The sequence below is a fragment of the Enoplosus armatus genome, chromosome 10 (assembly GCF_043641665.1).
Source record: "Enoplosus armatus isolate fEnoArm2 chromosome 10, fEnoArm2.hap1, whole genome shotgun sequence".
NCBI classification, from domain to species: domain Eukaryota; kingdom Metazoa; phylum Chordata; class Actinopteri; order Centrarchiformes; family Enoplosidae; genus Enoplosus; species Enoplosus armatus.
This window is the reverse complement of record NC_092189.1, coordinates 17681090-17702624: the sequence shown is the minus strand read 5'-3', so window position 1 is coordinate 17702624 and position 21535 is coordinate 17681090. Positions and strand designations below refer to the sequence as shown.

The following is a 21535-nucleotide window of genomic DNA, read 5'->3' as shown; positions in this document are numbered from 1 at the left end:
CGGGAGCATAATAAGTAGTTGTACTTTTGATACTTAAAGTGGATTTTGCTGACAACACTTCTGTATTTACTACAGTAAGATTCATAAAGCAAGACTCTACTGGGTAGTTTGACAAAAAGCATTTTCTTTATTTTAATTAAATTATATATTCTCTACATGTGGCCCCTAAAATGACCTTGTTCGCGCAGCGGTTTAGAAAATATCGCGATACAGGTCGACATAACCCTGAAACTGATTACGCTCTCACGAGACGACCATGACGTCACTTGGGTGTCATAGGTCACGTGTTTGTGTGTGTGTTTGTAGCACTTATCGTACGTCCATAGCGGCGTTACCATCAGTTTGTCCATAGATTCTCAAAATGGATACAGATTATGTAGAACAAACATCACCATAAAGGTAATGGCTTTAATAACATTGTCTGTATTCACTACTCAGTTGCAGTTGTTTTTGAGTAAATAAATGTTACACAGCACTTGTTACTTATGGCGGATAACGTTGTTAGCTTACGTTAGCTAGCTAGGTTAGCCAAGTTTGTGGCTCAATAGCCGCCGGGCTCGGTAGTGCTATAGCGTCAGTGTTAGCCGGCCGGCAAAGGCTTTAGTTGACTAGCCAAGTGATTACCAATGACAGCCATTTCAGTGAGACACGAATGTCAGCTGTGTTAAACATTTGAGTTTGCTTGTAGCCATGCTAACGTTACAGCTTGATGAAACGGTCAGATCTTGAGAGGCGGTCTTCAGGCGTTAGGTTAATCTGTCTGAATGGGGTTGAATTGACAACCTAAAACACACAGTGACCAGGCTATTTGTGACTCCGTATAGCAACTTCCTGCTCTTCAGTACCGAGCCCCGCTACAGCGAGGATGTTCCCCAGCTTGGCCCACAGACCATGGCATGTCTTCTGCAGGGTCTCCTTGCAGCACAGAGCGCCCCTGTCCCAACGGTCCCCGAGGTTACCCCAGCTGTGCTACGGTGAGGAAGTGCTACCAGTCGTTAGCTACATCACCAGCTGTTACACACCACGGCTCTTCCTACTCTGCTCTCTCTGGATATAGACATAGTGTTGTTTTATTACGCAGAACAACCGAAACAAACTATCATTATACATTCCGTTGCACAGGTTGGCAGAGTGGAGGCATACATAGCTTTTGGTTCAGCCTTCCAGACTGCCGTGTTGCCTCTCTTGGGCTGGGCAAGGTGCAGTACTACTCTACCTCTGGCAACAGTAAAGATGGTCCTCCAAAGTCAGCGTCAGGAAATGATCCATCTGCAGAAAAGATCTTGTCTGCAGCTGCGAAAGCTACCCCAGGTTTGTTAGGTGACGAACCTTAATGTTTCTGTGTACTGCAGAAGTTGTTGAGATGTTTGATGTCTGTATGTTCTGGACATTTTGTGTGGCATTGTATTTTGTCCATTATTGATCACCATGTTTCCTTTTTCAAACTGCTAATACCGTTGAGATGTTTAGGAAAATGTAAAAGAATTTTGCTTTAGTTTACTTCTCTGATAAAATTATAATATTTGCTCTCATAGGTTCAACACCTCAGGGGCTGACTAAAGCTGAGACAATTCAAGTGAAAGGTAATGAACAATGTTTGTGCATGCTTCACATGAAACACATTTTAAATAAGACTCTTGATTTACCTCATATTTTTTAGTATTTTCAGAATGTGGGTGTAATTTGGTGGCTTATATCATAATTTCCCTCTGTTGTCATATGCAGTCCGGGCAGTCCTGAAGAAAAGGGAATATGGACCCAAGTACACTCAAAACAACTTTATCACTGCAGTCAGAGCCATGAATGAGTTCTGCCTCAAACCAAGGTAACTCCTGTTCCCCACACTGAACTGTATATCATCATTGCAAAGCTGAATTACTACTTTTGAATGCTTAACTGTCTGTTCTGTATAACCTTGTTCAGAAGTGCTAGCAGACCACAACACAAATTCCTTTAAGTTAATAAGTAAACATGCTGTTGTGATTAGCTGATATGAGACTGCTTAACATCATTGTACAGGGGTCTTTCTGAATCTGTTTCCTTCTCTCATGTGTTCACAGTGATCTGGAACAACTTCGAAAGATCAGAAGACGCAGCCCCCACGATGACACGGAGGCTTTCACTGTCTTCTTGCGGTCAGACGTGGAGGCCAAGTTAGTTCTACACCCTTTTACTTTCCTTTTGTCTTCCAACAAAGTAATGCCAAAACCACAAATTTTCATTGATAAGTTTTCTAACTTTTGTTCATTAATTTATTTCTCTCTGTGACTATTAGAGCAATAGACGTGTGGGGAAGCCATGAAGCTCTAGCTCGAGAGAGAAACCTCAGGAAAGAGGTGGAGAGAGAGTACCAAGAGAGTAGGTTTTTATTTTCCCCCAGCTGCATGTGCATCTTTGTGAACATGTAATAATCCTTAAGATTTTGTTTTAAAGTCAAAACATTCTCAGTGTCTAAGTTCAACATTTTGGGTAATACGCTTTTTTAATTTCTTGCGGAGAGACTGGAAACAGGGAACCAGCTAGCCTTACTGGTAAAATAAACCTACCAGCTCCTTTAAAGTTCACAAATTAACACGTTATATCTCATTCCCATTCAAAACACTGTTTTTCGGGGGGTTATGTGCTGGACTATTTTTTTACTCTGAGCAGTTGCCAAGCCAGTGGAGCCTCCAGGAAGTTCCGTAAAACAGAGCATTGTCTTTTTTACAAAATGTATTACCTTCCGGCAGAGCCAGGCTAGCTGTTTATCCCTGTTTCCAGTCTTTATGCTAAGCTAAGCTAACTGGCTGCTCACTGTAGCTTCATATTTAACCAACCAAAATGAGAGAGGTCTCGATGTTCTCATCTAACTCTCCGCTAGAAAGCGGATAAGCATGTTTCCCAAGATGTTGAACTATTCCTTTTAATGTTAGAAGCCAGCTCAAGTCACATTTTGACTGTAGTAGAAATGTTTGTGTAACTTATTTACCTTACCTGATATGTGATATTAATGTTTTGGTCTGTGAATTGTTGACATAGCATTTTGTTTGTATCTCTTGTTTACTTACCTCCAGATATTTTTCGGAATCAACAGTTGTTGAAGGAATACAAAGACTTTTGGGGAAACACTAAGGTGAGCACCATTTTGTTTGATAATATGATCGATTCTCCAAATCATGTTTTACATATGAAAGAGGAAGGAATGTGGACATTCCTGTCACCATGCCCAAGTTGCCCTAATAACACCCAGTGGTGTATTTTCGTGACCTTTGTCCATGTTGAGGTCACTGCATCTATATGACAACGTCTCTTTACTGTAGGCTGCGGATGTTATTTCAATGACTTCTGTACTGTTGTGCGCTTCTCTGGTATGTTATGGTATATTCTATACTCTGCAGGCTTGTTTTGTATCCCCACAGTATACTTCATGGGATAACGCTAACTGTATAAGTCTGTCATTGACAACAGGGCAGGAATTTATGTGTATATTATGTCAAAGGCCGGTTCCTTATTTGATTTATTTTGCCATGAAGATAACGTCCACTGCTCTGACTGACAGGAATGACAACTGTCTTCCTTTTTTAAATGCTGACTAGGGCACATGGCCGATTATTCATACTCTATGTGCTTCAAATTTTCACTTTACTTTTTCTTTGTTCCACAAAGCCTCGGTCAGGCCAGAGGACAACATTTCTACAAGGGCCAGGGAAGGTGGTCATGGTTGCTATTTGCATGTAAGTTTTCATACTCTCGCCATTCTCCCCCGTTGTTTCTGAACACTGTTTGGTTTTGCTGTGAAGTCTTTCTGTACTCCGTGACTTTACTGAGCTGTGGCACACACAGTGGGAGGCATTGGATTAGAGAGTGTGTTCTCAGCAGGGTTACTACATACAGCATGTCGGATAAGTATCAGAGTGTAACATTTGGTAAACTGAACAAAAATCTGGTGTGGATGAAACTTGTTAGAAAAGTCCAAAACAGATCCTGACTAAAGGAAAAAGACATTCCCTGCTCTGTAGAGTTCTGACACTCACCAGTAAAGATATAAAAGATGTGAACATTTGTATCAGGAACTGCATGGGACCTTGTCTCACATGAGGTCCTTTGGCCTATTGGATTAGGATGATTGTGTTAGAGGACATGTGCAGTCACATGAACAGCAAAACGTTTCCCTCACTGAGTATGCACAAGGACTCAATTAGTTAAGTGGTCGGTACAGATAGGTTCAGTCTGGGTGTAAATTCTCTGATTCAGGAGCATTGAAATGGAAAAGCTGAAATACTTTGCAATAGTTGAGTGATGGAAAATGGGAGTAACTTCAGTTTAACTTAACTTTTTAACCTGTGTCCAGCCAAATTCGTCTTTTACTGCCAAGTTTGTCTACACTGAACAGCCACATTGTCATTGAGCTAACTATTTTTTACGTCCAGTACAAGATAACTTATAAATCTGTAGACCTTCACAGTCAGAACTACTGTTAACCATTAAATTATGTTTTAGATGATACATTTTTCATTGCCCTACGAGTGGCTTCATCTACGTGTTTCATTTGTCCTCAGCAATGGGCTGAATTTCTTCTTCAAGCTTCTGGCTTGGGTCTACACTGGATCTGCTAGCATGTTCTCAGAGGCCATCCACTCTCTGGCCGACACCTGCAACCAGGCTCTGCTCGCTCTGGGAATCAGCCAGTCTGTCCGCAACCCTGATGCTGGGCACCCGTAAGCAACCACACCTGACTATACTGTTAAAGAAAGAAGATGATAAGAGGAACGTGAGCGGTCCCCAAAGAAAAAATGGGTCCTTATAACGCCAAAGAGTAGAAGTTTAATATAAATACATATTAACACAGATCCTGCAGTCTGATGTTGAAATGGGTTTTCATCTTGCAGAGCAGCACATTTCGTTCTAGTATTGATCACTATAGTTCAATAACCAAAGCACCCTTTAGCAGTCATATCATAAAACTATGAAATTATCAGTAACAGTGAAACTGCTAATAAAAATCAGTTAAAAGACATTAACTGTATGCTATTCGATACTGTAAAACGTAGAACTGCTTTCCATGATTGCTTTTAGTAGAAGTCTACAGTTTACAGATTTAGAAGTCAGTAGAAGTATAGAAGTAACTACTAATCCTTTGCAAACCGTGTGCATCCTTTACAAAATAGTGGCCTAAATGTTGTTGTAGGGCATGAACCAGTCAGCTGTAATAGAGACCCTGTGTCTTTTTCAGGTATGGCTTCTCCAACATGCGCTACATTGCCTCCCTCATCAGTGGGGTGGGCATTTTTATGATGGGAGCAGGCCTCTCCTGGTACCACGGCATTATGGGATTGCTGCACCCAGAACCTATTGAGTCTTTGTTATGGGTGAGTGTCAGTGTTGACTCCTGTCCGTCATAGAAGGTATAAAAAGGATAATAGTGATCCAACATGTCACATTTCTGTGTTTCAGGCTTACTGTATTTTGGCGGGCTCTCTGGTGTCTGAAGGAGGTACGTTTTATAAAAATGAAGTTCTAGGTCTTTGATGACGTTCTGACAGACTGTGCACTTTGTACTGAAACATCTTTTTCCACTTTCCTTTCTCAGCCACATTACTAGTAGCCGTCAATGAGATAAAGAAGAGTGCCCGCCACCACGGACTGTCTTTTTATGAATATGGTATGTATGAAAATCTTGTCATTAATTGATTGTACATTTTTTTTTGTGCAATAAGTACCTTGGGTGCTATGTAAACCTGGATTTACAATGGACCCAAAGTGATTAGATAGCAGCTTACTTAGCCCTCATCTATAAAAAACTGCAGGTAAATGGGTAATTGAATTCTGATTGAATGACTTTGCTGACATCACATACAACTGTGTTTTGTGATGCAAGTTTCTCCAAGCCACGTGTACTGTATGATCTCCCTACTCTTGCACTTAAAACAATATACCATCAGATGTCAGATATCAGCTTTCAGATATCCATCAGGCTGCCAAAGACGCATTTCTGACCACAAATGTAAATGTTGAAATGCTTGAAAGTTCAGGTGTAAATGTGGTCTTGCCTTGTTTTCTGTGTGCAGTAATGCAGAGTCGAGACCCCAGTACTAATGTGGTGCTGCTGGAGGATGCTGCTGCTGTATTAGGAGTCATCATGGCTTCCGGCTGCATGGGGCTCACCTCGCTCACAGGTAAACGAAGACACATTGTTCACAAGCTCCTATACAACACCTGCAGGGAAAAACTATCAGTCAGTTTCAGTCTATCTTGTTGTCGTAAGTCATGCAATTAATGAGTTCACATTTTATTGCTTTTTTATTATCATCTCTAACTGTACTATGACTTTATTCTTCTTCTATTGATATGCTAAATTACCCTCAGGATAATATTTCTCTCATGTTTTTGTACTTTGGTCTCTGATTTCAATGTTGGAAATGACCAGAAGTACTCAGATATTTTACTTAAGTAAAAGTAGCAGTACAATAATGTAGAAATACTATGAGGCAAGTAAAGGTCCTGCATTCCAAATTTCACTTAAGAACAAAAGTATTTGCATTAGAGTATTCTTAAAGTACCAAAAGTAGAATGACTCATTGTGCTGAGTGGCTCATTTAATAAGAATTTTATATTATAATATTGGTTTTATTTTGTTTTTATATTGATTATAGTTATTGATGCCTTAATGTGCACTTTAATGTTGTAGCTGGTAAAGGTGGAGCTAATTTGAACTACATTATGTGCTGCTGTGTAGCTTAATCCATGAAAATACATAATCTATTATATTTAGTTAAATTCCATCACTTGCTTAAGTTTTACTGATTGTCTTCCTTTCACTTTGGCGTCGTCCCAGGTAACCCACACTTCGACAGTTTGGGGTCTCTTGGCGTGGGCACGTTGCTGGGCGCCGTCTCGGCCTTCCTCATCTACACCAACACGGAGGCCCTGCTGGGACGCTCCATACAGGCTGAACGTGTACAGAAGCTCACAGAGTTCCTGGAGAACGACCCCGCTGTAAGGTCAGCAAATTAGCAGAGACACACTCTGGTGTGCACACACCTCCTGCACAGCTATAAAACAGGTGTTGATATCAGGTCTGGAATCATTCATGTGAATCAAATAATCCCAATTCAGGACTCCACACAACGCCACCATGTGAGCCAGTCCACATGGTCTGACCCTGACTTTGTAGGTCTGCTAATGTTGATGAACAGCATTCAGGCTTAAAATAGACCATGTGGTATTTACTGGTCTTTACATGCAACTGTCTGTAGGGTCAGCTGCACACAGAGCAGAGCAAAGTGATCCAGTTTAATGCCTCAGTCACAACAGGAACACAGAAGTAACAAACCCTTTTCATGAAATTAGAAATAGTGTAACCAGTTTCATTGTGCATTTCATTTTAACACATTCTTAAGAAGGTTTTCACGTTACATTATAAACGGTGTTGTAGTGGAACCCCACTGTAGTATCGATGTTAAGTATGATTCTCACCTGCCTGACCTGAATATAACCTGCCATGCTTTACTTTATTATGAGCAGGGCCATCCACGACGTGAAGGCCACCGACATGGGACTGAGTAAAGTGCGCTTTAAGGCTGAAGTTGACTTTGATGGCCGAGTGGTGACACGGTCTTATCTGGAAAAACAAGACATTGACCAAATCCTCAGTGTAAGTTTTTTTTGTTTTGCTACTTTAAAATTTTGACCATTATTACTGTGATGTATGGTGGGCAATAAACATTTCTTCTGTAAGCGTTTGAGCGGCATTATGAATCTTTCTGACTGTGCTCGTTGCTGACTCAGTGCTCATTGTCAACGACAGATGCATGGAACAAATCTCCAAATCACAGATCTGTTTTAAAACAAGATTTTTCAGTCGTTAAGGGATAATTCCAGGTTTTTATTTGTCTTTTTTATGCCCTCATCACGCTCACAAGTTGCAAAAGAGTGAACAAATGTATACATTTTGATGTACCTCTTGATTACTGAAAGTGCAGTTAACAGAGTGGCTTTTAATCACAGAAACTGACTTGTTATCGGAACATTTTAGATCAAACATGTCTTTGTTTCTTTTGCTAATTGCTGCATTCATGTCACATTGGAAAAAGCATTGGAATGTATTGTACTCATTTGATCAATATATCAATCAAAATAAATTCTAACATTTATGGTTTTATTTATAATATACAGTATAATCATCATTCGAAATCAATCATAAATGAGTTGTAAGGATTCTGCTCTGTTCTCTACAACATACAGCAGGTCACAGTCGGTCGTCTCCACATTGTCTCGTAGTGAGCAGAGCTTTAGGATTTTAATCCGTTGCCTCCTGATTGAGCTTCAGTCCAGTCCGTGTGGTCCTAACCAGACCCACAACTTGTAGATTTTTTGCAACAGGAATCTGAACAAATCTGAACGAGATTTCTATTGTTTGAGTTTAACAAGCTCAAACAATCAATGTTGGCAGCAAAAGTCAGTCTTAAAATGTGGGATATTTTTGTCTTCTGGTCTGTCCTGTCTTCCAGCACGCATCAGTATTGCTGACCTCTATCATTACTGATGTTCTTTCTCTCTGCAGGAAATTCAGCAGGTGAAGACCCCCGAGGAGCTGGAGAACTTCATGCTGAAACACGGGGAGAACATCATTGACACTCTGGGGGCCGAGGTGGACCGCTTGGAGAAAGAACTGAAGGTACTGAAATATTGAACCAAATTGTTGCCTGGCTGATGTAGAATAAACCTAGAACCTCCTATTTTGACCATTTCAGGATCTTATATTTATTCATTTATCTGCATAGCAAAGTCATTTTAGAAGCATTGCAAGACAGATTTGTTTGTAACCCTGTTTTGTTTCTCTGTAGCAACGTAACCCAGAGGTCCGTCATGTAGACTTGGAGATACTATAATACCCAACGGGTCTCTGCTGAGGGAACATCCTGCTGTAACAAGATACAAGAGGAAAAGGTGAAAGGAGGGCCAAGCCTGCCTCCCACCCTGACCACCACGAAACAAACCTCCGTCTCCGCACAAGTCATCGAGTCTTACTGTAGAATAATCCTCCACCACACGCAAGGACAATGTTTGGTCGTGCTTTCTTTGTGTTGCTTGAACTTTAGTTTAGAATTCAACCTTCCAGAGATCCACTTAAACATTCGAGGCTGTGTGTGTTTCTGACTAAAGACTAAAGACTGTCATTAGTCTCCTTGAATTTTAAGAGAAATTAAAAGTTTAGTCTTACAGTTGTAACTTGAACTCACATTCCTCACATGAATGTTTGGGTTGAATCATGACCGCTTCAAAAGCAAAATCAGAAACAGGACCAGTTTCATTTACTTTAACGTTATGCTTTAACCACAGTCATAGTGTTTCCTTCATTAGTGCAAAGGAAACCTGAGAGCTACATATTCAGAGGAGACGTATTTAACACTAGACAATATTAGATTTTTTTCTTTTCTTTTAATGTAAAAAAGAAACGGAGGAGCTGAAGATGGCACGATGCTGCTGCAGGTTCTGTGATGAAGACGGAGTTAGTGATGAATAGATTTTATTGCTATTACAGGAGAAATATGCAAATTAAAAGGTGTGATTTGTGTGATGGAGTTGACGAGTGAACTGATGTTAAATACAGCAGCACTTCATGAGCATCAGCTTATGCAAAAAGAAAACAGGGTCATCATGTTACCATACTAGGAAGACAAAAGTCTAACAAACAAATATATTAATTAACCATTTACATGTTAATCTTTACACAAGGTCAAATGGAAAGAGTGAACATCCTTCCAAGCAAAGGAACGACATTATAGGCGGAAGCATCTATCCTTTTCCCTTCAAACTCCAGACTGATGTTCTCAAAATCTGAGGTTTAGTAACTTTGTGTTATGAGGTTGGTGGCTGATCAGCAGGTGACTGATTGTACTCTTCCAAAGATGAAATACTGGAGGGATGCAGATGTCTTAGCCCCTCTTCCACCCACTGTAAATAAGTGTACCAAACAAATGGACCAGCCCCGAAACAAACAGGTTCCATTAAGCATTGAGCTCCACAAACAGCCGTCAACATAACAATGTCATTGTTGTAATCGTTCAGGACGTCACCCTGTACAGTCTGTGTACCAAATTATCAAGTGAATAATCTCCTGCTCAGTGTTTCTGCTGAATCATCTGTGTAAAACGTACTGAGTGACGATGCTTTTACTTTTCATTATGCATTTGCTGTCAGAGCTGCAGCATGGGACACGCCTGCCTGCTTAAACATCTTCTGCTTCCGGAGGCGGGCCGGAGTCATTTCAACTTTGTCGGGAGGGTGGATATATATTTTTTTGAAGGTGTTAATAGTGTAATATTTGGTTATAACTATGTTGCCACTGCTGAAGGAGTTGGAATAAATTTGAGATAATTTATTAAATCATTTAGCTTTCTTTTTCTGTCATGTTGTTGGATGTCATTATTTTTTCCAGTGTTGCCATGAGACCTCACTGCTTCACATATATAGTATGTGCCTTCATCAACTTCTGAAGATGTTGGGGGGGTCTTTTAGGAGCTCCAAGCTGCCTGCCTGGATTGTAACCCTAATCAATTACTTCTGCATTGGATGCATTGAAGATCTTTACCTATTTAAACTCATCTGGAGCAGCAAAGAGGTAAAACGTCCAAGTCTCGGAGGCCTGTTTCCTGTTTAAAGCTCAGATGGTTGACTGGAATGTAAATCCAAGTCCATTAGATGGTGCAGTTGTAGGGATGAGAGAGAGGGGGGGGGCATTAGCCTGCACGCTGACGTCAATAAAAACAGTCATTTCCAACCAGTCTGCGCATTGACCGACCGTTCAAAACATTACGCACAGACATCGCGGCTGGACCACGCTAGACTACTCGACTGAAATAATTTTTCGCCGAGCCCGGAGAGCGGAGACAATGCGGACAAACTCCACTGCAGGTTTTTGACCATTGAATGTTGTCTTAACATTTTGGGTGTTGCGCGCATATCAGTGTCATGTCTCGTCATACCATTCCCAAGTCAGTTGTGCCCGTGCCACTGCCCATCGTGTCTCCTTTCATGTCTGCCCTCCTCAGAGGAAGAAAGCGTCGCTTGTGCGCGTTGATTAAGATAATGAGCAGATCCTCGGGCTGATGTTGGGCTCATTGTTAGAACGGAAACATGCGTCGAGACGCGCCTGTCACGTCTGGAGATCACCAAACACATCTTCAGTCCTCCCGCAGCCGCACATCACATCGTTACTCTCAGTAGCATTCATTGGTGTATTTATGAGAGGCTTTTTATAAACATGTAGCTGTTTTTTGTAATAATTTTCGATGCATCCTGTTTTTTTTCCCCTTCCAATGTTTTCGTCTCCAGCAGCCCACAGATGGGGGCGCAGTAAACCTGCACAGTCGGGGTCTCAGATTTTCATGCAGCCTCCCCTCCATCACCACAAGCCTGTGGTTACAGAATCCCAAACCCCATTACTCTCCGGTGCGGAATTGAATTAAAGAAACGAGATTTTGTGCAGCAATGCAATCACCTCCCACTGAACATGCAAACAGCATCATCAACCTTTTTTTTGTGTGTGTGTTTCCTTTTTTTTTTAAATAATCGATTTGGTTGCTTTTTTCAATCACAGGTGCAGGAGCATCTCGAACAATCCAGGTAGCGTGTGATGATGGCAGGAGAAGTCTTCATGGCGGATGATCATCATCATCATCATCATCATCACCCTGCTCTACGCTTTTAGCCTCTTTACAGTGCTGCCTTGTCTAATCATGTTCAAGCAGCATTGTACAGGGCTATGACAGCATAGAGAGCTGCGCTGCGTTTCTCTGACCCCCTGGATGGCAGCCAACAAATGACATCATCCGTTAAAAACACCAAACGGCGAGAGTTGCATGAGATCCCGCGTGCATTGTTGATGGTAGAGTGACTTGTCTTTTCATTTCCTAAAACCAAAATGCATTGCCTTTTTTTTTTCAAGGTTGAAGAATACTGGAACACACGAAGTTCTCCTCGGGTTGAATTATTCAATGCAAACCTAAATCCCTGTGCAGCCAATGCATTATTGAACCAATGCATTATTGAACCAATTAGTAACGTTGCATCGTGCTGCATCTCCTGTATCACCATTATACATTCCAGTCACAGAGACATAGCATCCTATTTTCCAAAAAATGAATAACTACCCAGCCATCTTTGAAAATCTCATTTAACAACACTGCTGTTCTGAAAATATTTTCAATATTTTGTTTGCTGCGCGATTAAAAATAAATGTTTTTAACCTGTTTGTGAAGTTGCAATAACATGGAGGCACAAACGGGATACTTCTGGATAGGTCATTGTTTGGGGAATATATTTGCAAGTTATATATGTTTGACTAGGGCTGCAACTAACGATTATTGTCATTGTTGGTTAATCTGACGATTTTTCCCTATGATTAATCATTTAAACTCTAAAAAACAAATAATCCCAATTACGATTTCTTGAAGCCAAATGTGACATCTTCAGATGTCTTGTTTTCAGATATTCAGTTTACACTCACAAATAAGAGACAAAGAAAATCAGGAAATCCTCACAATTGAGAGGCTGAAACTGGGGAATTGTGGGGGCTTTTTTCTTGAAAAATGACAAACGGTTAATCAATTATCAAAATAGTTGCCAATTATTTTTCTGTCAATGAATCGACTAATCATTTCAACTGTAATGTAGACCAGAAATATATTATATACTATTAAAAAGGTTGACATTTGTTTGATTCCCTTGATTTATTTGAAGTTAAGTGTGTTTGCTACATACACTCAGTTGCCAGTTTATTAGGTACACCTAGCTAAAACTAATTCAGTCTAATAGTCCTGCAGTAAATCCTCAGGAAGGTTATAATGTTGGAGACTGAATTAGTTTTAGCTAGGTGTGCTGTGTGTATCTTTTCTAAGTAATAAACGTTTTGTAAAAGGTTTGAATGATGTTTGGTGCTCCGCTGTGAGCGAAGGTCCAGTTTCATGGCTGCAAATTGAGCCCTTGACTTTCCCTCTCTGTCCTGTGTCTCCTTTATCCTTAACTCTGTCTGATATGGGATTAGTAACGAGAGCATTGTTAAAGGAGGAGCCTCCTCACTAATTAACTAACAAGCTTAAGTTTACCAGAGAGGTAAAACTAGTTCATGAAGTATTAACAGACAGAAACTGTTTGATGAGAATTGTGTAATAATCCAAAGGGAGAAGCCTGCTGTTGTTTGGTTTAGATCTCTCTCTCTCTCTCTCTCATCATTCTTACCATACCAACAACACCAGATCTCCAAATTCACAGATTTTATTACAAATTCCTTTTTTTCTTTTACTAACAATGGCCATGGAAGACGAGTCCTGCTGTGTTTCATGTCACTGCCTGTGTTGCAGTCCAGTTTTAAGGTCCTGTGTGAGAGGGAAGTTAGGATGTTGGGTCAGGCACTTAACATCCTCACTGGCTGCAGCTCACACAGGCCTGCAGGCCGTTCTCGTTGCAGGAAGTGCACTTGAGGGCTTTGAAGGAATCCGTGAAGCAGTTGCGAAACACAGACATCTTGCTGCCATGGCACATTGGGCACGGGACGAAGGCAAAGCCCCCACAGGTCTGGCACGTCTGGGGCTGCTGTACCCTCTAGAAAATGGATGGATAACATTTTTTTTACATTCCAGATAAGATATCCAACATTAAACACTGGCATGTAAAATAGCTACATTCCTTACACAAATCAGCGCTGGATTTACTTTTCTTCCTAAAGCCCACATTTTCAGAGAATGAAGACTTTCAAGGAATAGTCTGATATTTTGGGACACTCTTATTTGCTTATTTGTTGAAAGTTAGATGAGAAGATCAATACCACTCGCTACCATGTTAGCTTAGCTTAGCATAATGACTGGAAACAGGGGGAAACAGCTAGCCTGGCTCTGTCCAAAGGTAGAAAAATCCACCTACAAGCAAAGCTCATTCATTCACATGTTACATCTCATTTGTTTTACGGGGAGTAATGTGCCAGACTAATTCCTGGCCGGCTGCAGAGACTTCCTGGAGTCTTGTCGTCACTGTGAGGTTGCCAAGCAACCTGTGGAGACTCTAAAAAGTCACTGCCCCCAACCTAGAAATAGTCTGGCACATGTGCCGTGTTTGCTTCATGTCATTTAGACCATAAATTGGAGCAACCTAGTTGGAAAAACAGTTTCCTCCAAGTTATAATTCCAAGTGAATATTGGCATTTATTTCTGACAGTTGTGTCAACAAACCGTTCAGCTATTTTTGTTGGTATCTGTTTTCACTTGTTAACAAACTACTCCAAATATCTAACATCACAAAAGTAGGTAATTTAGGCTAATTAAATCATGTGACTACAATGCTGTAGTAGGAGGTTTTCCTGTTCTTCCCATTCTACTAACAATTCCTGACCGCAGCGATAAAAAACACAATTTGTCGGTTTTACACTTCAGTTTTTGCAAAGATTAAACAAATGAGATATATCGTGTTGATTAGTGAAGGCTAACTGTTTCTCCCAGTGTTAATATATATTTAGCCCACAGACATGAGTGGTATCAATCCTCTTATCTAACTCTGCAAGGAAACAAATACATTTATTTCCCAAAATGTTTAACTGTTCTTTTAATCACAACTTCCTTTTCAAATTGGAGGTTTATTTCGGGCATCACTCTGCAGATATAAACAATAAAGCCACGTTGCCGGCCAGTTCTGGACTGATTAGCGTATGCATGACCTTTTCAGAGCTGCACACTTTTTTAATAGCCTGCAGGGACGGGAATGCGTGACTTAAATGTCACAACACGGCTTTGTATTCACTTATGAAGATTTTTCTTGGGTCTGAACTCCAAATTACAACCTGAGGCCTGAGAAAAGGCCAGTGCTTGTGTGACAGATGCTGCTGCAGCTCAGAGCGAAGTAGAAATAGTTTACACAATCTCGGTTTGCACCACAGAGCGACGTGCTGTGCGTTGGTGTGTGTGAACAAATGTGTTGGAGGCAGAATCAATAACAAGCCCTCCATTATTGATGGTCACTTATTGATGTGCATGCATCTTTTACACTGCAGTTGGCTCATGTTTTATTGATGACAGGACTGGGGGGGGGGGGGATTACTGCTCCCGTGTTCATCTCAATGACTTTGGACAAACACAAAGCATTAATTCACTATGACTTCATAATTATCTTTGATATTATATGTGCAATAAAGCATATATAATATTGTTAATCTAATAGGAGACACATGAATAATTAAACAATCAATATGTGTGTTAAATCAAGTGGTTGACTCAACCTGATTCACAGGAAAATCACCCATTTTACCACCATCAATTATTCATAATGTGAAGCCAAACAATGAAAACTAACCTCAATTTTTGTCAGAAGATCTTGAAGCTCTCCTGATTCATTCATGCCTAGTATTTTCTCAGCACCCTGCAAAACAAGTTCAATGCCATGATTCAATATTTAATGAAATCAGTGTGAACGGACACGATATTGATATCATTAGAAAGGAGTAATGAGGGCTGACCCCAAGGTAGTGTCCGTCAATGAACACGACTGGTAGCGAAGGAGGTTCTCCCACACGTTTGCATCGCTCCTCCAGCTCCTTCCCGTACTCACAGTCCAGGGCGATGTTCTTCTCCACAAACTTCACCCTGTGGTTCTGGAAGATCTTCCGGACCAGCTCGCAGCGCTCGAAGGTTGTCCTCACCACACGGAAGCTCGTAGTGTAGATCACTATACGCCCAAATTCAAGAGACAACTCCATCTAAGAGGGAAGAATCCTCAATGTTGTTACATCATTAGATTTTTTTGTATTTGTTTTTAAGTATATATTAGAATTAACAATGCAGAAATTAAACTTTACATCCTGGCAGCAATATATTGTAGATTATGATGTAAAATGTCAGTATATTTCAGTATATGTACTATATTTTCTTTCATTTATAGGAACATTTGTTTGGTAACACTTTTCTAATAAGTTATAGCTAATAGCTTTCATAAACCAACATCAACAACATTTCTAACTGCATTAATACCATATAGAAATGCCAAAGGGATTGTTCACCTGGCAACCCAAAGGTTGTGTTTATTAATGGCTTATAACTGATCAATAAAGCATTAGTAAACACCCACTTTTTGTTCTCAAGCTGAAAATGACAAACTCAAAGAAAAATGACTAATGCTGAACTAAAATCTTAGGCACGAACATAAGACAAATGTTCGAGACTGAGATTTTACTGGTCTTTTCTGAATGCAGTCCCGTTACAAATTACGCAACTATGAGGCTTGTGAGGCTTTGAGCTTTCCAATGATGTACAGTTTGTCAAGGTGAAGTGAGGATTGCCATCCCAATATATAAATATAAATATGGCAACTAAACCCCTCCTCCAAGACCTGTGTTTGGGCAGCTGTGTGTTAGGAGATTATGATTTCCATTTATAAAAGGTGCCTTATTAGAAAGTGATACTGCATGTTTTAACCATCTAACAAGTTATGTATTATTTGCATAGCTTTAAAGAATTTCCTAAAGTATATCAAATATATATATATATATATATATATATATATTCTTTTTTAATGTGCTCATCCTCTCATCCAGGCAGCCATTGGTTACCATTTATTTCAACAGAGTTGAAATCAATTTACTGCACAGACTTGAAAATCGTGATTTTTACATTGATGATAAACATAAAAACACCAGAATGCTCCTTTAGGATAAGACCGGACCGTGATAAGCATTTAAAGAAGAAAGATAATCTCACTTAATCGTGATGGGAAGCGTTATCTTGTCTACAGTGACGCTGTTTGTTCACCTAATACCACTCTGCAGAAAAATTGTTTCTTCGATATGACCTTCTGCATCACCTTTGCATCAGCACACAGGCCAAGAGTTACCTCAGAATAACAAACACTTGTCTGTGAAGGGATACTAGAAAGCGAAGTGCAGAGAATTCATTAACCTGATTAGTTTCTCTTGAAACACTTAACGAAATGCATCATTAATCTTTAATTGCTCTGTGACCTTGTCCTCTATTGTGAGCTTTTATCTCAGCCTTCATGTAGCCCCTACCTGTAACTAGATTTGAGGACAGGGACAACAGTGATGGGAACTGGTGTTATAACTGATATATTTATATAAATAATGGCAATGCATCAAACATGTTGTATTAAACAATAAGACAAAACTCTTGTCAGGTGTACTCACACTGTTGGAGGTGGGAAGGTTTTCAAACAGCGTCTGACCTGCGCTTACTTTGTGCTTGACCCCTCGCACAGTCCCATTTTTACTGAGTATGTTGACCCTCTTGGTGGTGAACATCCAGTCCTTGGTGGCCCCTGCGTACATGAGCAGGTCATCCGGCTCACACTCACTGTCATCCAGCTCGGAGCCCAGGTATCCATACAGGTGTCCGTGTAGGTCTCCACTTGTGGAGGGGGTGCTGGCCCGTTCAGCGTCAGAGCTGCTGGTGCAGTCTGAATCCAGGGAGTCTGAAGGCCCCTCATCCTTGAACATTTCTTTTAGCACCCGGCCGCTGTTCCCCGAAGCCACACGGAACCTCACCCTCTTCTGTGGCTTCTCCGGCCCTGCCGTCAGCATCGTCCCCTCCATTGCAAACCCTCTGCCACATTACATGGTCCACAACACTGCAGCGTAGCTCCTTGCGTCTCATTCGGAGGTAGACAGCTCAGACACACTATTTGTCCCCCATGGATTACTACCACGTTTAATCCTCGCCGTTTGAACAGATCTAAAAACGACTGAAAGTCTGTAAGCTGTCTTACAGTCAGACTCACACTGCCAGTAAATAATACATGCATCTCTACCATGGCAACCGAGCAAGCTAATCTCAAGTAAAATGATAGTTGTCTCTGAATTATTCATCACAGTTTACACAGTTTTCACCAAAGCTTTGACAGAAGACTTTTAATGGCCTGACTTCATGTGCTTTAATCAAACAAACAAACATTTCTCCCTCATGGGACAGGACGACAGCCGACACTGTGAGGCGAAAAACAACTTCTGCATCAGCTACATTTCAAGATTATGAAAGGTATATATTATATATTTTTCCCCCTACAAACTAGTAATTAATTTAAAACATAAATAATGATTAAAGTGTTGGACTGCTGAACGCCCTACACCTTCCCAGCACTAAACACACACCTTAGATGACACAAACACACAGACATTAACCTAGTTACATCATAACATTACATAATTTTTAGCCACGCTAGCCGTAATTTTAGCCACACTAGCTGTTGGTTCACTTCTGGTCCAGACTGAAATATCTCAACAACTATTAGATGGATTGCCATGATATTTTACACATTCATGGTTGTCAGATGATAAATCCTAATTTGTTGACCCCCTGACTTTTCCTACAGCACCATCAACAAGTTTAAATGTGTCCAATATTTATAACACAAATCAAAGCCTCAGCAGTGCTTTGTGTTCGGTGCTAATTAGCAAAAGTTAGCATGCTTACACGTTAGCGTTTTAGCTAACCACGTTACTTAGTTGACATGTAGTTTAGATTAGCAAACATTATACTTGCTAAATTTAATCATATTAGCATTGCCATGTGTGAGCATGTTAGCATGCTGACATTAGCATTTAGCTCAAAGAACCGCTGTGGCTGCATTCTCACAAAGCTGATCGATTCTGTTCGACCTGTCTTGTTTGTTATATGTGTTTAAGTAGGTTATTAAAGTATATATTTGATCTTTTTACTCTTCTATATGCACTTTAGTTGAACATCCTCAGATATTTTATTGCACTTACTCCAACACTTTAAAAGTTTTGTTTTTGTCTTGATGCTTCTATCTTTTTTCAGAAGTTTTTATAAATTTTAACTGCATTTGTTACAGCTGTGACAAGTGACAAATAAACTACAAACTACAAAGAGTAGCAAAAGTCTATATATATGCATATACATATATAAAATGCATTGTGACATCTTCCAAACAATGAATGCATGACGTAAGTGGATATTCCTTGACTGCTTAGTGCGCTACACGTGAAGTGGGAGTGCAGGTGTTCACTGGGCATCCTCACGGAGCAGAAGTGACCATATAATGTATCACAGTGACACAACACAGCAGCCTGTCCACAGAGACGCCTCGGCCTGTTTTTTTGTGTCACAGGTGATGAAGCAGCTCCCTGGAGATGTGACACGTCAGCTTATAGCAGTGACAACACCACTCTGTTTGAGTGCTGCAGTTTGGCCCCTGAGGTAAGAGCTACACACACACACACACACACACACACACACACACACACACACACACAACATGTCATCACCTGTTTGTGTCACCTCGTGCTGATCATTAGAGAATATCCATCAGGGAAAGTCTCATGTGTCAAATTAAGATTTAGTGACATCCTGAGGTTGTTGTAGTATTGAGTCTGGCTCTGGTTCCAAGTCTTATTGATCCAAAATGACCCAAACTCTCCTTTAAACTGTCTTTTATTATAAGGACATCACAACAGCTAGTACAATATGGCCTGTAATGGCTCAGAGTGTATCATTGCTGCTAATAGCCAGCGTTAGATGCCATTAGGGTATCTATATTTTGAAATTACTGCCCGAGGAGCTGAGGGGGGCTTAATCAGTTTTATTTTTTTAATATCGTCTTAGAACTTAATTTTATTGAGCTGTTCTTCTCCTAAACTACCGTCGTCAAAGGCTCAGTGAAATATATTTTCTCAATCAGCTTCTGACAGTAAAGTGCCCAAGTCAGAGCAGTCTTGGTTACTTCACCAAGATTTCTGTCTGTGCCATTTGGTCTGAAGTGTGTGTTTGGTCTGAAGTGTGTGTGGGGGGTTCTGCTGAATAAAGGTTATGCCATTTATTTCTGTGCACCAATCAGGATTTAGCAACATTTGACTCAATATTTATGACAGTTGTTTGGTTGTTTGCTTATGTTAAGTTAAAGGCTCCCTGTGGAGTTTTCTAGTAAACAAACAAAGTTTCTGTTTACACTCAGTGTTACTCATCATAGCGCATTGTGTGTATCCTCGAGGTCTCATAAACGCATTGAGCACATTTACTTCCTCAGAAAACATTTGCAAAGTCAATTTGTTTTGAATTTGTTTAAATCCATGTGCACATGATAGCAGCCATCTTCTTCACTGCCTTCACTGGTGCATTTCTGTTTTTGTTGGCTCATTGCTGCCACCTGTACACAAGTGGAATAGTGTGAAGAATTTAAACTTTTACCATGATTGTTGCTTATTTAATCACGCATTCATAATGTTATAGAGAAATACTCAGCCTTTGAAACCAAGTTTCAAGACTCGTTTACATTAGTGTTCATGAATATAGGTCGTCATTACGTCATATAGGCCATTGTCAGGTGCAGTGGGTAATACTGGTTTCAAGGCTGTCTTTTAGTGTTACATGATTGGTGCAGTTGCTGCTTTGCCACCCGATAAGAGTCGAATTCTGAGGGAAATGATATCTTTTGTGCATGAAAATTCTCAAAATTAAAGATACTGAATACTGATACTACACAGGGTTTTCAAAAACTCATAACCGCACATTATATTGTATTATGTTATATTATATTTTATATAGTCTTGGTGCTGGGTGGATTAGAGATCCTACATTTTGAATTTGGCAGTCAGTGTCTGGATAAAGCTGCTTATGGTACTCTGCCTGCCAGTTGAACATACTGTTCTTATAATTATAATAAATCAGTCATGGTCTTTACATATCATTTTCATTTTAATTAGTTTTTTTTTATATCATGGAGGAGCAGTTTCTCAATCATCCTCCCCTCATACACTATAACTTTCAGTTACAGTTAAAACCTTTTTTAATCCAGAAAAATACTTCAGGTGGATACAACTACAGTGACTCCACAGCAGATGATGAAACATGCATGAAAAAAACTCCATGTTTTCCTGTAAAGACAGGACGGCACATGCTTATCTAGAGTTCAGTGAAACACACCCACGCCATGTTGAGTCAAGCAGCCATTTTATCTCACTTTAGCACATTTAGACAAGAGACCACTGAGATGGTGATAGTCTTTTCAACCTGAAGAGCTTATCTCTCAGCCCTCCTCATCAGCAGTGCTAATGTAGCCTCGCCAGCCACCTCAACTGCTATTAAAAAAGTAATTTGAAAAGATTAATACTTTAACGCTCTTTAATTTCACTGCTGTTTGTTGGCTCGGCTGTGACTGAGTGGAGAAAGTCAAACAGTGCAGGGTGATAAATGGTTTTAATTTTGTAGCACATTTTGAATGAACACATTTTTATGTTAACTTCATTATATGACTGAGTTGCAGTCCATCCCTGAGTTGTTGTAATAAGACAGAATCAGACTGATCTCTACATCTAGGGCATGAGAGAAAATGGTATTCAAAATAGTATTTTATCCAACTCTTACCTCTTATAGAATGTGAAATGTGTCTTTGTGCACGTTTGACAAGATCTGCACACATTAATCAACTGTCGTGAACAGAGTTAAAGAAAATGACTCCGCAGTGACTCATCATTTGTGATTAGTTGGTCATCAAACCACCTCAACCTCCCTGACTACAGATCAATGTCCACAAGGGGGCAGGA

General features: G+C 40.2%; 2 protein-coding genes across 2 annotated transcripts; one reads left to right on the top strand and one right to left on the bottom strand.

The window, feature by feature from the left end:
- The first annotated feature begins 287 nt into the window (after nucleotides 1–287).
- Nucleotides 288–10362, top strand: slc30a9 (solute carrier family 30 member 9). Its single transcript, XM_070913172.1, has 18 exons — nucleotides 288–399; nucleotides 825–974; nucleotides 1123–1311; nucleotides 1536–1583; nucleotides 1726–1825; nucleotides 2061–2153; nucleotides 2276–2358; nucleotides 3054–3112; nucleotides 3646–3713; nucleotides 4539–4697; nucleotides 5213–5348; nucleotides 5434–5473; nucleotides 5570–5641; nucleotides 6048–6155; nucleotides 6815–6980; nucleotides 7504–7633; nucleotides 8543–8656; nucleotides 8826–10362. Exons 2-18 carry the CDS (start codon nucleotides 866–868, stop codon nucleotides 8868–8870), a joined length of 1719 nt encoding a protein of 572 aa, XP_070769273.1. The 5' UTR covers nucleotides 288–399; nucleotides 825–865; the 3' UTR covers nucleotides 8871–10362.
- A 3042-nt stretch (nucleotides 10363–13404) lies between these two features.
- grxcr1a (glutaredoxin and cysteine rich domain containing 1 a) lies at nucleotides 13405–17569 on the bottom strand. The gene is made up of 4 exons (XM_070913748.1): nucleotides 17165–17569; nucleotides 15485–15724; nucleotides 15322–15387; nucleotides 13405–13584 (listed from the first exon to the last, which is right to left on the bottom strand). Exons 1-4 carry the CDS (start codon nucleotides 17567–17569, stop codon nucleotides 13405–13407), a joined length of 891 nt encoding a protein of 296 aa, XP_070769849.1.
- Nucleotides 17570–21535: the final 3966 nt, after the last annotated feature.